At 47.1% G+C, this 17,205-nt stretch overlaps 1 protein-coding gene across 1 annotated transcript; it reads left to right on the forward strand.

Moving 5' to 3' along the window:
* Positions 1 to 7,065: 7,065 nt before the first annotated feature.
* On the forward strand, positions 7,066 to 16,716 carry LOC119856879 (zinc finger protein 883-like). The gene is made up of 5 exons (XM_043517259.1): positions 7,066 to 7,224; positions 8,581 to 8,707; positions 9,447 to 9,560; positions 11,831 to 11,920; positions 12,518 to 16,716. Exons 2-5 carry the CDS (start codon positions 8,581 to 8,583, stop codon positions 13,954 to 13,956), a joined length of 1,770 nt encoding a protein of 589 aa, XP_043373194.1. The 5' UTR covers positions 7,066 to 7,224; the 3' UTR covers positions 13,957 to 16,716.
* The last annotated feature ends 489 nt before the right edge of the window (positions 16,717 to 17,205 follow it).

The following is a 17,205-nucleotide window of genomic DNA, read 5'->3' on the forward strand; positions in this document are numbered from 1 at the left end:
AACTGCAGCAGAGATAGAAAAGAAAGTAGGAGTAGGACAGAGGCGATTGAACAGCAGCTGCAGCACTGATTTGACTTTTAAAAGAGCTTAATATTCTTCTAATTATGGTTTACTGTATAGGATAGTATATAGGGTTAGTACATGTATGCTTTGTGTGTGTGTGTGTGCATGTTTTAAGTATACTTACAGCAGCGGTTAGTGGGGAAGGAGGCTAAGGAGGCACCACCCTAAAGGGGCCACGTGACCTCCCCATGTGACTCCTCCCTGCATCACCCCTGGCCCCGGGGACTCTCCACATGAACCTTTTCCACCCAACCCCTAGTCCGAGACCCCCATGATCTCCCCATACTGCCCTTCCCCCCGGCCTCCGGCCCCATCCCACCTTACCTGAGGCCAGGAAGGTGTCCCTGGTCTGGCCACTGAGCTCCGGTGGTGGGCTGGGCTGCGTGGCCACGCCACTGGGCGCTCTGGCCGGCCCCACCCCTGGAGCTTAGGGAGCGGGCTGGGGGCACTACAAGGCCCTCAGTGCAACTCCCATGCAGCGCCAGTGAATACATATATAAACTTTAAAGTAATTTAAGATCTGTTAAAAAAGAAAAGGAGTACTTGTGGCACCTTAGAGACTAACAAATTTATTTGAGCATAAACTTTCGTGAGCTACAGCTCACTTCATCAGATGTTGTCTGAGATCTGTTGTCAGTGATTTGTTGCAAATTGGCTACATGCAATGAATTGCTTTGCTTAGAATCATTTGAGCTATATTCTATTGTATTTAAGTGCTCTTTAATTTGCAATATGGGATTTTTGTCTCGGGGATTTTGTGCCTTATTGAGGTGTTTTGGATACACTTTATTAGGGATTATGGGTTATATCAATAAGATACTTTGTTTTGGAAAGAATATTGCCTGTGTCTATTACTTTAGCAGAAGCTTATATCCGTGTCCTTTATTGTTTCCTTAAGAACCGTAGGAACTTTTACCTCATGAAGAACAGATTAAGGGGGAAATAGGCAGGTTATAAAGCAGTGCCCCAAAAGCCATTTTTGGGGTAAGAGTAACCCTGAATTGTGGTGGGGGAGGTAGGAGAATGGGACATTCCAAACTGGCAGTTATGGCAGTTGGACCTGGGCTAGTGATCAGCACTAACAACAAAAGCAGGAATTGGTTAATTAAAATATTTGTAGTGTAATAACTAGTAGCTTTTTTGCTTATTTTACAATTTCAGGGTCAAAGTGAACAAATGCACCATATATCAATTGAGTAAATGTCATCTCACTAATGGTGAACCATGTATCTTATTCATTACACTGGAAGTTAAGTCCAATCACAGAAAAATTCTAAAATGTGACCCTCAGCTGTTTTCACCAGTGATTTCTGGGCATGATGGCAAGTAAGTTGAGAAAAAACAAAATGCATTTGCGGTGTTATATTAAAGTACTGTATTGCATTTTTTCAGATACATGCATTGACTGTTCAGAAAAAGAAATATCCCTAGGGCAGTTATATCCTTTGCCTGCCCTTTCTTTAACTCCTTTCCATGCAAGTTGGATATAAGATTAATATTAAAAATAGTGTTCCAAATATTGGTTAGTTCAGTAAAAAACATCAAAGTGATTTGAATAAACCTTAGCATTTATTAAAGCAAAGGTGCTGTCATTACAAGTACAAAATTGTTAGGATGACATACAACACTGGGAACCATTTTATATGTTTCCAAAAACTTGATCAAATGGAGAGTTGGCATTTCTGTGATGGAATTCTGGAATTTAAAAGGAAAGGAAGTGGAGATATTATTGCCCTGATGAAGAGTTTTCCTAGTAACTTGTAAAGTAAAGTGTACCAAGCCATATTACTACTGTTCAACTCTCATAGCAAGATTAAAGACTGGTTTAACTAGTTGTAGTGTGTGTGTGAATAGGGTGGTAATATCCCTTTGTTTGTGAACCCTCTGATGGTACTTTCTGTGATCTGTGTTTTAGAAGTCATATGAAATCAGTTTGACTTTAGTGTGCCCTAAACTAGGTCTTGTATGTTTTTATTTAAATAATAAACATATTTTTGGGGGGCCAATTGTCTGATAGTTTCTTCATATAATTTTTGTTGTGCACCATGCAAAAAATGTGACACTAATTATAACATTTTAGATATTTATACAACTATGAAATAAGTTCTGATAAATGTAGCCATTTTTCCTGTTCTTAATTTGTCTAAGGCCTGGTCTACAGTACGCGGTTATTTCGGAATTAGCCGAGTTACCTCGAAATAAAACTGGTTCCGTCCACACCAACAAACCAGTTTTTTCGATTTAAAGGGCACTTTACTCCGATTTCTGTACTCCACCTCGGCAAGTGGAGTAGTGCTAAAATCGAGATCTCAGTTCTGGGTTACAGGTACTGTGGACGCAATTCGACGATATTGGCCTCTGGGAGCTATCCCAGAACGCTCCCTTGTGACCGCTCTGGACAACACTCTGAACTCCGATGCACTAGCCAGGTAGGTAGTAAAAGCCCCGGGAACTTTTGAATTTCCTGTTTGGTCAGCATCAGCACAGGTGACCATCAGCACAGTACACCATCACTGGTGACCATGCAGAGTCCACCATCTCAAGAGACCACACCGTCCTGGATTCGCAGACTAGCTCCAGCATGGTCCGAATGGGAGGTACTGGATCTCATTGCATTTTGGGGAGACGAATCTGTTATGGCAGAACTATGTTCCAAAAAAAGGAATGCAAATACGTATGCTAAAGTCTCCAGGGCCATGATGGAAAGAGACTACTCCAGGGACACAGAACAGTGTCGTACAAAAATCAAGGAGCTCAGGCAAGCATACCAAAAAGCCAGGGAGGCTAACAGGTACTCTGGGTCACAGCCCCATACATGCTGCTTCTACTGTGAGCTGCATGCCATTATGAGGGGTGACGACACCACTACCCCACCACTGTCCGTGGACACTTGCAAGGGGGGAATAGCATGGAGCAAGGAGGATGAGTTTTTGGAGGACAAAGAGGAGGAGGAGGACAGTGCACAGGCGACAAGTGGGGAATCTGTTTTCCCCCCTAGCCAGGATCTATACTTAACGATGGAGCCAATAGCCTCCTCCTACTCCCAAGGTGGGCTCCCGGATCATGACCCTGGAGAAGGCACTTCTGGTGAGTGAGAGCTTGATCGGAGCCACACGGTGGGGGGTGGGGGAAAACCCAGCCGTGCTGGGCTGTTCACGTTTAGTTTAAAGGGCTCATCCCTTCTCAGAGCCTCATCGGAGCCACGCTGGGCTGTTCAGGTTTAGTTTAAAGGGCTCATCCCTTCTCAGAGCCTCATCGGAGCCACGCTGGGCTGTTGGCTGTTCGTGTTTAAAGGGTTCATCCCTTCTCAGAGCCTCATCGGAGCCCTGCAGTGTGTGTGTGGGGGGAAGGGTGTTGTGTGACACAATCATCCCAGAGAGCCTGCAGGCTGCCTGCAAGCTGAATTCTGTTGCCTGGCTGCATGTGATGGCTTACTCTCACCAAAGTGGCAGGCACTTCAGTATAGGAGGCAAAATGAGACCTTGTACAGAAATAATATGTGCTGTGTACTATGAATTGCCTGTTTCACTGAGAAACAGTGTCCCCTTTGTTCTCTAAAATGTATCTTTTAAAATACTACTCTCCCTTTTTCTCCTCCTGCAGCAGGTGCAAATGTTTCAATGTGGCCCCTATCTACTCTGTCCCAGAGGCTGGTCCAGATTAGAAGGCAGAAAAAATGAACTCGGGACTACATGTTTGCAGAGCTCATGCAGTCCTCCCGCACTGATAGGGCTCCCGCTGAATGCGTGGAGGCAAACAATTGCGGAGTCACATAAAGCATTACATGAATACGAAGAGAGGAGGGACGCAGGTGATGAGAGCAGGCAGGATGCTGTGGTCAAGCTCATGGGGGAGCAAACTGACATGCTCCGCTGTATGGCGGATCTAATGCGGGAAAGGTAGCAAGAACACAGACTGCCACTGCAGCCCCTGAATAACTGCCCTCCCTCCTCCTCAAGTTCCATAGCCTCCTCACCCAGATGCCCAAGAACATGGGGGGAGGGAGGGAGGGGAGGCTACGTTGACCCACACAGTCAACCCCAGAGGATTTCACAAGCAGCAGAAAGCTGGCATATCCTAAATTTTGATTTGGTTTCTGGACTTGTCCTTCCCTCCTCCTCCACCCCCCTAACCCAACGCGCCATCTAGCTTCTGATTTCTCTCAATGTTTTGTGCAACAAATAATAAAGAACGGTTTTTAAACAATTGTGACTTTATTTCCTTTCCTATATATAGGGGCAGGTAACTTTAAGAGAAACAAACACAACTCTCACACCGTACCCTGGCCAGTCATGAAACCGGCGTTCAAAGCTTCTCTGATGTGCAGCGCACCCTTCTGCGCTCTTCTAATCGCCCTGTTGTCTGGCTGTGCGAAACTGGCCTTCAGGCAAGTTGCCTCAACCTCCCACCCCGCCATAAACGTTTCCCCCTTACTCTCACAGATATTGTGGAGCACACAACAAGCAGCAATTACAATTGGAATATTGATTGTGCTGAAATCTAACTGAGTGAGTAAACTGTGCCAGCGCGCTTTCAAATGTCCAAACTCACATTCTACCACCATTCTGCACTTGCTCAGCCTATAGTTGAACTGCTCCTTAGTACTGTCCAGGGTGCCTGTGTACGGCTTCATGAGCCATGGCATTAAGGGGTAGGCTGGGTCCCCGAGGATAACTATAGGCATTTCAACATCCCCAACAGTAATTTTCTGGTCTGGGAAGTAAGTTCCTTCCTGCAGCTGTTCAAACAGACCAGAGTTGCTGAAGATGTGAGCGTCATACACCTTTCCCGGCCATCCTACGTTGAGGTCAGTGAAATGTCCCTTGTGATCCACCAGTGCTTGCAGCACCATGGAAAAGTACCCCTTGTGGTTTATGTACTGGCCTCCCCGGTGTCCCAGGGCGAAGATAGGGATATGCATTCTGTCTATCGCCCTGCCGCAGTTAGGGAACCCCAGTGAATTAAAGTCATCCACAATGGTCTGCACATTTCTCAAAGTCACTACCCTTGATAGCAGCTGGTCAATGATTGTGTTAGCTACTTGCAGCACAGCAGCCCCCACAGTAGATTTCCCCACTCCAAACTGATTCCCGACTGACCGGTAGCTGTCGGACATTGCAAGCTTCCACAGGGCTATGGCCACTCACTTCTCAACTGTGAGGGCTGCTCTCATTTTGGTGTCTTTGCACTTCAGGGCAGGGGACAGCAAGTCACAAAGTTCCATGAAAGTGGCCCTATGCATACGAAAGTTTCTCAGCCACTGGGAATCATCCCATACCTGCAACACTATGCGGTCCCACCAGTCTATGCTCGCCCGGTTTTGCAGGTACTGCACATACTGCTGGACAATGCGTGAGGTATTTACAATGGTTAAAACTTCAGCGGAGATCTGATTGGGCTCCATGGCTATGGCGCCTGCATGGGTCATCCTTGAAAAAGGGCGCGAAATGTAGGAGAGCAGAGTTGGCAGCAGAAGCTGTGCAGTTTGGTTCACGGTAGCCAAACAATGGCGGAAAATGGTTGTCTTCTGTGGCTTTCTTGGAGGTGGAAGCCCAGGACAGACAACATGGAGAAGCTTGGAAGTGTGGCAATAGCAGGAGAGCAGAGTTGGTGGCAGAAGCTGTGCTGTTTGGTTCACGGTAGCCAAACAATGGCGGAAAATGGTTGTCTTCTGTGGCTTTCACGGAGGTGGGAGCCCAGGACAGACAACATGGAGAGGCTTGGAAGCGTGGCAATAGTGGGAGAGCAGAGTTGCGGCAGAAGCTGTGCTGCTTGATTCACGATGGCTGAGCACAGTTGAGTTGGAGAGGTGGATTCATAGTAGCAGGAGAGCAGCAGTGCACCGTCTGCTGAAAGCAGTATGGCGTCTGCACGCCAAAAAAGCGCGAAACAATTGTCTGCTGTAGCTTTCTGACGACACACACCCAGAAACACCCGCAAGAATGTTTTTGCCCCATCATGCACTGGGAGCTTAACCCAGAATTCCAATGGGTGGCGGGGACTGTGGGAACTGTGGGATAGCTACCTACAGTGCACTGCTCCGACATTCGATGCTAGCCTTGGTACTGTGGACACAATCTGCCAAATTCACGTGCTTTAGTGGGGACACAGAAGACCAAATGTATAAAATAGCTTCCAAAAATTCGAATAGAATCATTTCGAAATAATTTCATACTGTAGATGTACTTAAGAACAAAGCAGGGTTAGTCCTATAGACTTCTTAAATTGTAACTGTTGTCCATATAAACTTTGTAAAAACATGTGGATCTGCCACAGTTTGGTTGACCATTGCTTTTGGTTGATTTTTTTTTTTCATGCATGTGGTATGACTACTGTCAAATAGATACAAAATAGAAACTCAGGTATGATATTTAGCAGAGTGTATCCCAGACATGGAATTTCACCTCTGGGAATTAACTTCTGTCATCCTAATGGCACTTAGAATATCCCAAAAAGTATTTCCTTACTTACAGCCACTCATATCCCAGTTCCAGAGCTGAATAATTATTTAATAATGTATTAATTTACTAATAGACACTATTATGAATCTCAACCCATATTTATTCTGATGAAACGTTTGAAAAGGCGTCTCACACCCTGATGAATTAACAGGGGGGCTGGAACTCAGGGTGCTGGGAGCGCAGGTGCAGCAGCCAATGTGCCCTCTAATTTTTGACAGGCCCTGTGCGCAAAAAATTCCTTCTGTGCAAATTTTTGTGCGCACGGTGTTTCGCCATGTGCGCGGGGTTTAGGATCTGTGGGCACGCGCACACGCCGAGCTTAGAGGGAACAGTGGTAGCAGCACCCCAGTTCGAAGTGGTTTCCATCCTACACAGGGTGTCCAGCCCCCCCCCCTATAACTATAGCCCGCCTTTGCACAAGGGATGGGAGCCAGCAACCACCAGGGAAGCGGCTTCACCCCGTCTCCCCTAGCGGCTCCCCCTGCACCTCGCTTCCCCGACCGAGATGATTAAGGGTTAAACCCACAGAGCGCGGGGTCCTCCACAGCCTAGACACGCCCAGGAATTCCTGCGCGAGGGGGGCGGGCTAAGGGAGGGACCTTCTCGTGCCCGCCGCGGAGACCTGGGGGCCGAGCCCGGCCCGAGCTGCGCGTGCGGGAGCGAGCCCCCTCTGCAGGCTGCGGCCCCGGCGCGCAGGGCGGTGAGCGGGGCCCGGGGAGGGAGGGAAACAGCCGCAGAGGCTGCAAATCGCTGCCCGGCGAGGAAGCTGCTGGGGGGGTCGGAATAGACCCGCGCCTGGGACCGGAGCCCCCCCCCGCCCCCCGAGAGCCCGGCCGACCCCTCCTGCTCGCTGCCGGGGGCTGCCGGGTTCTGACCCCTTCCCGCAGAGCGGGCAGCGGCCGGCGCTGGAGGCGGGGCTGCGGGGGGGGCGGGTCCTTTCGGCCGGTTCCTCTGGCCTGTGCCTCGGGGGCTGGGACCGGCCTGCTCGGGACAGCGGGTTCGGCGCCGGGCTGGGGCCGCTGCACACACTGGCGATGGGAGGCGCGGGGGGAGGCTGCGCTGAGTCCGTGGGTACCGCGGGGGGAAGGTTCCTTCTGTGAGCGCCCCGTCGGCCAGCGTGCTGGGGATTCAACCCGGCACCTCCAGCGCCCAGGGTCTGTCTAGAGGGCAACTAAAAGCTGCAGCCGGGCTGTGCCCGCTGACTCAGGCTCGTGGGCTGTTCAGTTGCGGTGCAGAAATGTGGACTCGGGCTGGAGCCTGGCTCTAGGTCCCTGCTCTGTGCAGCTCAAGCACTTCTCCCTTTCACCAACAGAAGTTGGTCCCGCAAGAGAGATTCCCTCCACCCCCTTGTCTCTCTCATATCCTGGGACCGACAAGGCTACAACAGTGTAACTCTAATTCCTGCCCCATAGAGAGGGCAAGCCCAGGGAGGGAGCGACTGGAGAGCGAACCCACCCTGTGCTCACCCCCCAGTGCAGCTCCAGCAGCTCCTGTGTTCTGTACGGCTGAGTCCAGTGCCCCACTCTCACCCTGCAGCAGGGTCTTGAGGGACTGGGCCCGGTGTCCTGTTCTGGGCATTGCATCATGGCATGTGAGGTTGCATGCTGCCCAGGTTTAGTCTGCCCAGCCCTCCAGCCTGGTGACAGAGGGTCGGGTGTGCGGGCTAAATGTAAGTGGGGCTGTGACCTGGTGCTCTGGGTTGCAGCAACTCTCACTGAAATTTGGCCTGCCTGCCCCTTCACGACAGAGTCAGGAGGACTAACCTTCAGCAGTGATGCAACCCTTTGTGCCAGAATACAACACCCACAGTCGGGGGCTGGTGGAGCCACCACTGTGGGGTGAGTAACGGACACAGAAAAAAAAGTCACAGGAAAACATTGTCCATTACTTTTTTCACAGGGTAACAAACCTGCACCCATAATAATGGTACGAACTTTCAAGCCTCCCAGACCCTCCCAGTTGCGTGGACCACTGTACATCTGCCTCACCTGCAACAGCTATTCCTCTACCAGTGTGTAAACTTTGCCATGCTGAGTTGGGTTGTTTGTCCTTTCAGATGTCGGTGACGTTTGAGGATGTGGCCATGTATTTCTCCCCAGCGGAGTGGGCGCTGCTGGGCGAGGAGCAAAGGCAACTTTACAAACACGTTATGTGGGAAAATTACCAGACTCTGGTCTCATTAGGTGAGGAGCTGTTTCCCAGAGAATTCTGGCTCTTGTAGTTCCCCAGACAGGGCACATGAGCAGAAAAGGGCCATATGTTCTGCAGGCCTACAGGATGAAAGGCTACCAACACCATAATTAAGGTGAAAGACAGACTGGGTTCATCTATGCTGGACCCATGACACAGCCGTGGCGAGCCTGGATCAGTTGACTTAGGACATGGGGCTCAGGCTGTGGTACTAAAAATTGCATTGTAGATGTTCAGGCTCGGGCTGGAGCCTCTCCTCTCGGATCCCCTGCAAATATCCACTCAGCAATTTTACAGTCCCATAGCCCAAGTCTCTCAAGTCCAAGTCATCTGACCACGGCCAGCTACTAGTGTTTAATTGCTATGTAAACATATCCACAGGAGGGAGCGGGGTGTTGGGCCAAAGTAGAGTAACTCTCCTAGGCCAAGGAGAAATATACACTATATGCCCATCTGTTGCCCCCAATCCCCTCAGACACCGCAGTCCTCTCCACTCCTCTTTCCGCAGGTGGAAGGTTGTTTGCAATTCAATATCCTGCCACTGCTAGGAACCAGGAGTGCTGACTATAAGCTGCAGTTCATGTTTCCATGGAAAAAAATTTCAAATACATAGATTAGCTCATTGCCTAATTGGCACAAACATTGCATATGGAGCTATGAAAAGTGCAGCAGTTCCATGGCTAGAAGTGCTTACTTTAGATCTTATGAACAGTGATGCTTTTGTTTAAGCAGGAATCCAAACCCCCAAGCCAGTGGTGATCTCCAGCATAGAGCGAGGGGAAGAGCTGTATGTCCAGGGTCCCACAGAAGATGAAGATGGGGACATCCTGAGAGGCACCCACCCAGGTGAGGAGGGTGTTAAAGTGTTGTGCAAGGGACAAATGAATAGCTTGAAGGCAGCTGAAATCCTGATACATTTTGGCCAAAGTGACAATACATTTCAGAATGTTAGTCTTTTAGACTAATGCTATTAGGCTTTTTTGCAACCGTATCACATTGTGGGCTCTCATTCATTCATGAACCACTATAACCACCACATTCTTTTCTGCTGCACTGCTGCCAAGCCAGTTATTCCCCATTTTCTATTGTGCACCTGATATTTTCTTCCATTTTCTACTTGTGTTTCTTGAATTTCATCTTGTTAATTTTGGACCAATTCTCCACTTTGTCAAGATCATTTTGATTTCTAATTCCATCCACTAAAGTGTTTGTAACCCCTCCCTGTCTGTCAGAATCATTGACCGAGCAGCACTTGGGAATCTCCCTTCCCGGTTCAGGCACAGTTTTGTAGGGACCCAACATTGTTCCATCGCTTTTGTGGGCTCTCAGTTGACATTAATAAGGGATTTCCTTATTACTCCCCAGGACTGCTTGGGAGGCAACATCATGTTGTGGGAGTGAGGAAACCTGGACTCTCTTCCTCACTCTGCCACTGAGCTGCTGGCTGAGCTTGGACAATGTTGTATTAATTCATATAGAATACATGAGCCCAGAGAGACAAAGGTGTTAACATGACACTGTCATGGCTAGTATTAAAGAGTGTTAAATAAGGTTTGGGGTTTGGAATACAGAGACTGTAGCCTGCTCAGTACCATGGAAAACACCATGAAAAGTTCTTTCTAACCTTTTATTAAATATACAGAAAAATAAGGAAAAGAGTTTAGGCATCTGAAATGTCAAATATTAAGTATGACTTTGCTAAAATAAATGGCCCTTGTTTCCTTGTCCTTTAGCTGGAGAGAGTCTTTAGACAAAAAGCCTCTGTTTGAAAGTCTTTTAGATTATATTAAAGGTGGTAATAACTCTTCTTTTGGGCAAAAGAGAAGCAGTTAGTTGAAATGGGCTGGAGCTGTTGTGGTGATGTTAAAATCTGATCCTGTTTCTTAAAAGACAAAACAAGACAAACCCACACAAGAGGGAAGAGAAAAGCACAGCAAATATAGAACATGCAGCTTCTGTCTCTGGTTGACTCTTACTTAGAGCTTTGTGGCTGGAGAAACACAGGCATGGCTCACAGTCTGATCAGACCTACCTGTCAAACGTGTACCAGCATTGGGCTGTTCTGGGCTGTGCTTCTGCCTGCCTCTTTGATCACAGGCTTACAGCAATGTTGCAAACTATGGCAGTTTTGGCCAGCTAAGCCAGACTTTTATTTAATCTAAAGCAAAGGGAGAAGAATTGGAAAGAGAAGAAATAAGCTGAGGAACTAAAAGAACTCATGGTGCTTGGCGGAGAAGGGGACAAAGTCTCACATTTCAGGTGATTTTTGGGAGTTAGCCAGAACTGGAAATGGTGACAGCAGCCTCAGGCTCCCTCTTTCTAGTCCAGTCTTGTTAGTACATCTCTTAGGATAAGGATGAAGAAGATCTGGGGTCCCAAAAGAGGATCAGGGTGGCAGAATGATGGTATCGCTCATTGCAGCAGTTGTTGGCACGCACCTGCTGTTGCTGTTTTTTTCAGTCAGCAAGGGTTGCATTCAGTCCTGCTCCTTTATTTCCCCCCAAAAGTGTTTACTTTTGAAAAACCCCAAAAGGAAGTAATAGGCAAAATAGCCCAGCTCCTCATTGGGTTTTTCTCCAATTAGGGCTGATTTCTCACACATTCATTTTGGTTCATTAATTTACAGTTCCACGCTTGTCTTGTTTACCAGCCATAATTTTAACACTATTCTTGAATTCCATTATAGGCCTTTTTTGTTTGGACTAATTCTGTCTTTTTGTTTATATTTTGCACCTTTTCCCATTGACATTTATCGTTATAGAATATTGTAACACTTTATAAAAACTGTGAGAAAGTTTATAATTATATTGCCAATTAGGGTAATTTTGTGGTTGACTCTAATAATAACCTATTATTACAACAGCAAGTTACTCCTTTGACTCAGGTTCTCTCCCACCCTCTGTGTATTTAGTGTATAAGCTCAACATCAGGACAATCCTGTGGTTTTGTGCCGCACCTGGTGCTATACAACCATAAACTCAGTTGTGCTACCACAATACAAATTGAAAATCAAGCCCCATTTTATGCATCATTTATGATGGTGGGGAAAGGGCTTCTCTCAGTCATATTCATTCTGTCCATGTGCTGGCAACCAAAGACCTTTTGTCTTGGTGCAGATTTTCCAGATGAAGAGGAGACCTGGGACTGGTCACTAATTGAAAGCTGCTTTGGCTTCTTCCTCACACAAACCTCTTCCCCTGGAGCAGGTAGGGAACCTGCTCTGCCCTTTCCATCATGGAAGCTGGAGAGCTCATTTCAGGAATCATCCATCAGCTGCAAACTCTCCCCTCACAGAGCATTACAATAGGGATTGAAGCCCAAACATAAAAACTGCTACAGCTCCTCACCCTGACATCCCCCTAGAAACTCCATCTCTCCCCTTACACAGATTCCCCCAGTCTCTCGCCCTCCCCCATTTTCCATAGAACATGGAGCCATTCAGATCCCATCACAGTGTGAATGTTCCATGTGTGTCCCTCGAGAGAGCGGTGTCAGTGCTGGTGTGTGGTGATGCTGTTCTCCCCACTGAGATGGGCCTCAGAGTAGGGAGAGAATCATGGGGGCTGATTCTCATGTTCATTGACTTGGGGACTATTAGCAGGGTCTATGGGACATTGACCTCTCCTTCCCCAGTACTGGGGCTCCTGGGAGTTTGGCCTCTTGCACTGAAGTGCCAAGGGCCAGCCCTGTTCTGAGGGGAGGGGCGTGGGGCTGAATCAGGCTCATCCCCCTGCTGGGAATATTAGTGATTTCCCTTTGTCAGCAGTACAGAAAATAACATTTGGATTCTCTTCCCCACCCAGCGGGTGCCAGGTCCCTGAGCAGAGCTGAGGGGAAGACGTCTGAGGAAGGGTCTGGCAACCTGGAGTCAGTCAGGCCTTTCCCAGGGACATCAGGGGAGAACCATTCCCAGAAAACTGAGTGGGGAAGAGACCACAAAAGGCAGGGCAGGCCACAAAGGCAGAAGAAGAACCTGACCCGGAAGGAGCCATCAACCCCAAAAAGCCATCAGAGGAGATCCAGGTCACATCTAAAGCTTCCTGAAAAGGGACAAACTGAGCCCAGAAAGAGCCTATATACCTGTCGTGTGTGCAGGGAAGAATTCAAGGTGCAGAGAGACCTGATAAGCCATCACTGGACAGTTCATAGGAGACACAATCTCTATCAATGTAGCGAGTGTGGGGAGAGCTTCAGGAGAAAGAAGGCATTCAAAGCACATGGGAAAACCCACAGAAAGGAGAGAGCCCATCCCTGTTCTGAGTGTGGGAAGATATTCAACCAGTTATCACTGCTCACTGCCCACCAGAGAATACATACGGGAGAGAGACCCTATCGCTGTGCTGAGTGCGGAAAAAGATTCTTTCAAATAACAGCTCTGACCATCCACAAGAGAATCCACTCAGGAGAGAGACCCTATGCCTGTGCTGAGTGTGGAAAGCGATTTATGGATTCATCAACATTTCGTAATCACCAGAGAATCCACTCAGAAAAGAGGCCCCATCACTGTAACCAATGTGGGAAAGGCTTCAAACTTACATCAAGTCTTACTAGACACCTGAAAATCCACAGCGGAGAGAAACCCTTCCTGTGCCACGAGTGTGGGAAACAATTCTGCCTACGAGAACATCTCATTAGACATCAGAGGATCCACACTGGGGAGCAGCCCCATTGCTGTGCTGAGTGTGGGAAAAAATTCAGTCTCCTTCAAAGTCTCAGGAGACACCAAGGAATCCATCGTACGGGGGGACCCCATCGATGCGATGAGTGTGGGAGAATATTCGGTCATCCAGAAAGTCTCACTCTGCACCAGAGAATCCACACTGGGGAAAGACTCCATCACTGTGGTGAATGTGGGAAAAAGTTTGTCCGTCTAGTACAACTCAGAGTCCACCAAAGAATCCATACTGGGGAGAGACCCTATTACTGCACTGAGTGCGGGAAAAGATTCACCCAATCGTCAGGCCTTATCAACCACCAGAGAATCCATTCAGGAGAGCGACCATATCCCTGCACTCAGTGCGGGAAGGTCTTTGCTCACTCATCGTCTCTTACCAAACATCAGAAAATCCATTTGGAAAAGAAGCCATACTCCTGCGCTCGGTGTGGGAAGCGGTTTGCTCGCTCATCATCTCTTACTAAACACCGGAGCACCCACTCAGGAGAGCGACCATATTCCTGCGCTCGGTGTGGGAAGCGCTTTGCTCGCTCATCATCTCTCACTAAACACCAAAGCACCCACTGAGGATAAAGATTCCTGACCCTTGTGTTTGGAGAAACCTCTTCAATCTCTCATTTCACTCTTTTCCCAAAGCCTGTAAAAGAGGGAACCTGCTCCCACTCTAAACTGCTCCCATCTCCTCACTAAAGAGACATTAGGTTCAGGGCTAGTTTTGTTAAAATAATTTGTGTGGCCCTGGAGTTGGGAGAATTTCACTCTAGAGGCGCCTAAACTGTCATTGTGGGTTGCAGCTGTGACAGGGATGACTGGAGTCAGGACTGCGCTTTAGAGGCTCTGGTTTCTCCCAGGCCATTCACTCACTGAGGCTCCCATCCTCTCAGGCTCCTTGAAAAATGGGAAAATGGACAAAGATTCTGACACAGACTGAAAAGAAACTTTTTTCATCTGCATAAATGAAAGGCAGTGATATCCCCCGCATGTACTGAATCAAAAGGAAGGGCATTTTGATTTGGCTTTGAGATAAAATTATGAAGCAAGCTGTTGTAATAGTTGCCTGTATGCATAATGCAGCCAGGACTCTGTCTTCACACCTAACTGCCAGGCAATCAATACCAGCTAGGACAGGAAGATTGGAGACTGGAGTTTCTGGGTCCCACCAATGATAATATGGCTAAAGTCAAGACACCCCTTTTCTGAAATAGTTGAACCTGTCAGACAGTACATGAGATGCAACATTTCTTAGAAACAGGTGGTGTGGGACTATATTTTATTTGATGATGCACTTCTTGATGGATAGACAAGTCAGATTTGCATCCAGTCTAGTCCAGTCGTTCTCAACTGTATGTTGAGTATGTTGGGTATGTGTACACAGAGGTCTTCCAGGGGGTATATCTTCTCATCTAGATATTTGCCTAGTTTTACAGCAGGCTACATAAAAAGCACTAGGAAAGTTACAAACTAAAATTTCATACAGACAATGACTTGTTTATATTGTTCTATATACCATACACTGACATGTAAGTACAATATTTATATTCCATTTGATTTATTTTATAATTGTATGATAAAAATGAGAAAGTAAGCAATTTTTCAGTAATAGTGTGCTGTGACACTTTTTTGTATTTTTATGTCTGGTTTTGTAAGCAAGTATTTTTTAAGTGAGGTGAAACTTGGGGTATGCAAGACAAATCTGACTACTGAAAGGGGTACAGTATTCTGGAAAAGTTGACAACCACTGCCCTAGTCTCTCTGAATCAGCTCTCACATGCTCCTCGGAATAATCATATGAAATTAAAGATCCTTCTTCATTACAACAGGATACATTGTGGTGACAGGTGGTTTAACTTGCATCTTTATCCACTGGGGCTTCTTGACCTCCCCATCCTGTTCCTGGCCTCAAGAACACACGTTATGCCGTTTGGTTATGGATTGCCTTCTTTAGCATCTTGATGGTAGATGCATGCACTTGACGTCTCCGGATGCTGCTGCCATGATAGCGTGACCACATCACTTACCCAACATCTAATTCATTGTTTGTGCCATCAGAAGCCATACACCAGAAAAAAGGCAAGGGCAGGGATGAGGGATTGATATAGTAAAGGTTTCAGAGAGCTCCTTCCTCTTATAATGGTTTGTTTTCTGAATAATTTGAGTGTGTGTCCCTGGAAGAGGAAGTGGCACTTTAAGTCCACTGACACTGAGATGCACCTGGGTCTCAACCCTGACACATAATGTCAAGGAGTGAGGGAAATTATCTTTGAGCACCTTTGCTCTACTTTCCAGGCTGGGACTTGTTTGCTGCTAGTTGTAGGTGTTTTCAATAAACAACTTGTGTAGTTGCAGTCCCAGCCCAGAGTGTGACACGGGTGTGAAACAGCCAGGGTTCGTAGGGCAGGGACAGAGATGGGATCCTGCGTGAGAACAGACAGCCCAGAGAGCACTGTTTGAGGAGAGAGAGAGAGTGTCTTAAATAGAGAGAGAGAGAAACTAGTCTCCGCAACATTCACAGATGAAACTGAACAGCAACACAGGGCCAGTGTCTCCTCGTTTCTCCAACTGGGGAAATCCGTGGCCAGGCCTCTCTTTCGGAGGATGACGATGAGATGCAACTTTATCTCACTGTTGTGTCGTCATTCCTCGAGGGAATAAAATAATACAATAGAATTATGAGTCTGAACTAACTACTGACATGTGTTTAAGTGAAGACCTGCAATCTTCCCTGCAGTGCTGACTTTGCCATGTTCCAGTCACTCTTGGGAGATGATGTTGGGGAGAAGCAGCCATCTTGCCTTTCTTTTTGGAGCTGGTTATGCCAGCTGCAGTTCAGCTCAGTTGTAATCTGCTTTAAATCATTATCCGCACTCTAAAAATGGGGGTGGTAGAGCACTGAATTAGTTAAAATCTCCCAGAATACTTTGTGCTTATGCTAAACATTATTATGCAAATTTACTAGTTGTTAAATTGTTCTAACCTTTGTTCATTGTATGTGCAGAATCTGTCAGATGTAAGATATATACTCTGTTAAGGTTTGCCAAATATGAACTGTGTGCTAGGTACAGTTAATGCAAATGTTTCCTTGATCTAATGCTACTTGTGTGCTGTGGTCTACTGCTGGCTAAACTGTTGTGTGCATAATTAGATAAGAAAAGGTGTGTAAGGTCTGTGGAATCTGGAATTTTCTGTCTTCTAAATGAGGAAAATGCAAATATGAGTCTAACTGAGCTCATACTTTGGAACAGAGGGAAGATGTAAACTGCTGCTGACCTTCCTGTATTACACTGATTTTACTTCCAATCAATAAAACGGTTGAGTTTGGTTATATGACATCTTGACTCACTATCAAACTCCAATTGCTGATAGCAGTTATTGTGTATTTCCCTCCCCTTAGTGACTCTGAGCTGTACTAAGACTGAACTGCTTCAGGGATAAATGTTAGGGAAACAGTTTGCCAGCCCCATATAGTTAAAACGCATGAGATTTTTCTAAAATAAAAGTTGGAGGTTTTTTCTTGCTTTAGGTTTCTGAGTTGTTAGGGTGCACTGTTTCATGTTTTCAAGGTTTTTCTCTGCTACCATGAGGGCTAGAAACTTACTTTTTGTAATGAAAGCTGAAATTCTCATGCAAAACAGTGAAGACAACCTGAACCCCTGCTCCACCCCTACAGCCTGAGTACCATCCCCATCCCTCCCCTCAACCAGCTGTGGCAATTTCCCAAGCAGACAGACTCTCCTGGTGTGTTATCTGGGCTCACGTGACAGTTGCTGAGTGATCAGCATGGACTCCAGGGTCAGTTTATCATTATAGTCCTTTTTA

The sequence above is a fragment of the Dermochelys coriacea genome, chromosome 6 (assembly GCF_009764565.3).
Source record: "Dermochelys coriacea isolate rDerCor1 chromosome 6, rDerCor1.pri.v4, whole genome shotgun sequence".
Taxonomy (NCBI): Eukaryota; Metazoa; Chordata; order Testudines; family Dermochelyidae; genus Dermochelys; species Dermochelys coriacea.

Bases quoted from the DNA above. Each gene is read 5' to 3' on its own strand.
- LOC119856879 (XM_043517259.1), top strand. From the start codon at position 8,581: ATGTCGGTGACGTTTGAGGATGTGGCCATGTATTTCTCCCCAGCGGAG. The intron at 9,561-11,830 runs GTGAGGAGGGTG...GTCTTGGTGCAG, and splicing joins CCTGAGAGGCACCCACCCAG to ATTTTCCAGATGAAGAGGAG. The intron at 11,921-12,517 runs GTAGGGAACCTG...TTCCCCACCCAG, and splicing joins AACCTCTTCCCCTGGAGCAG to CGGGTGCCAGGTCCCTGAGC.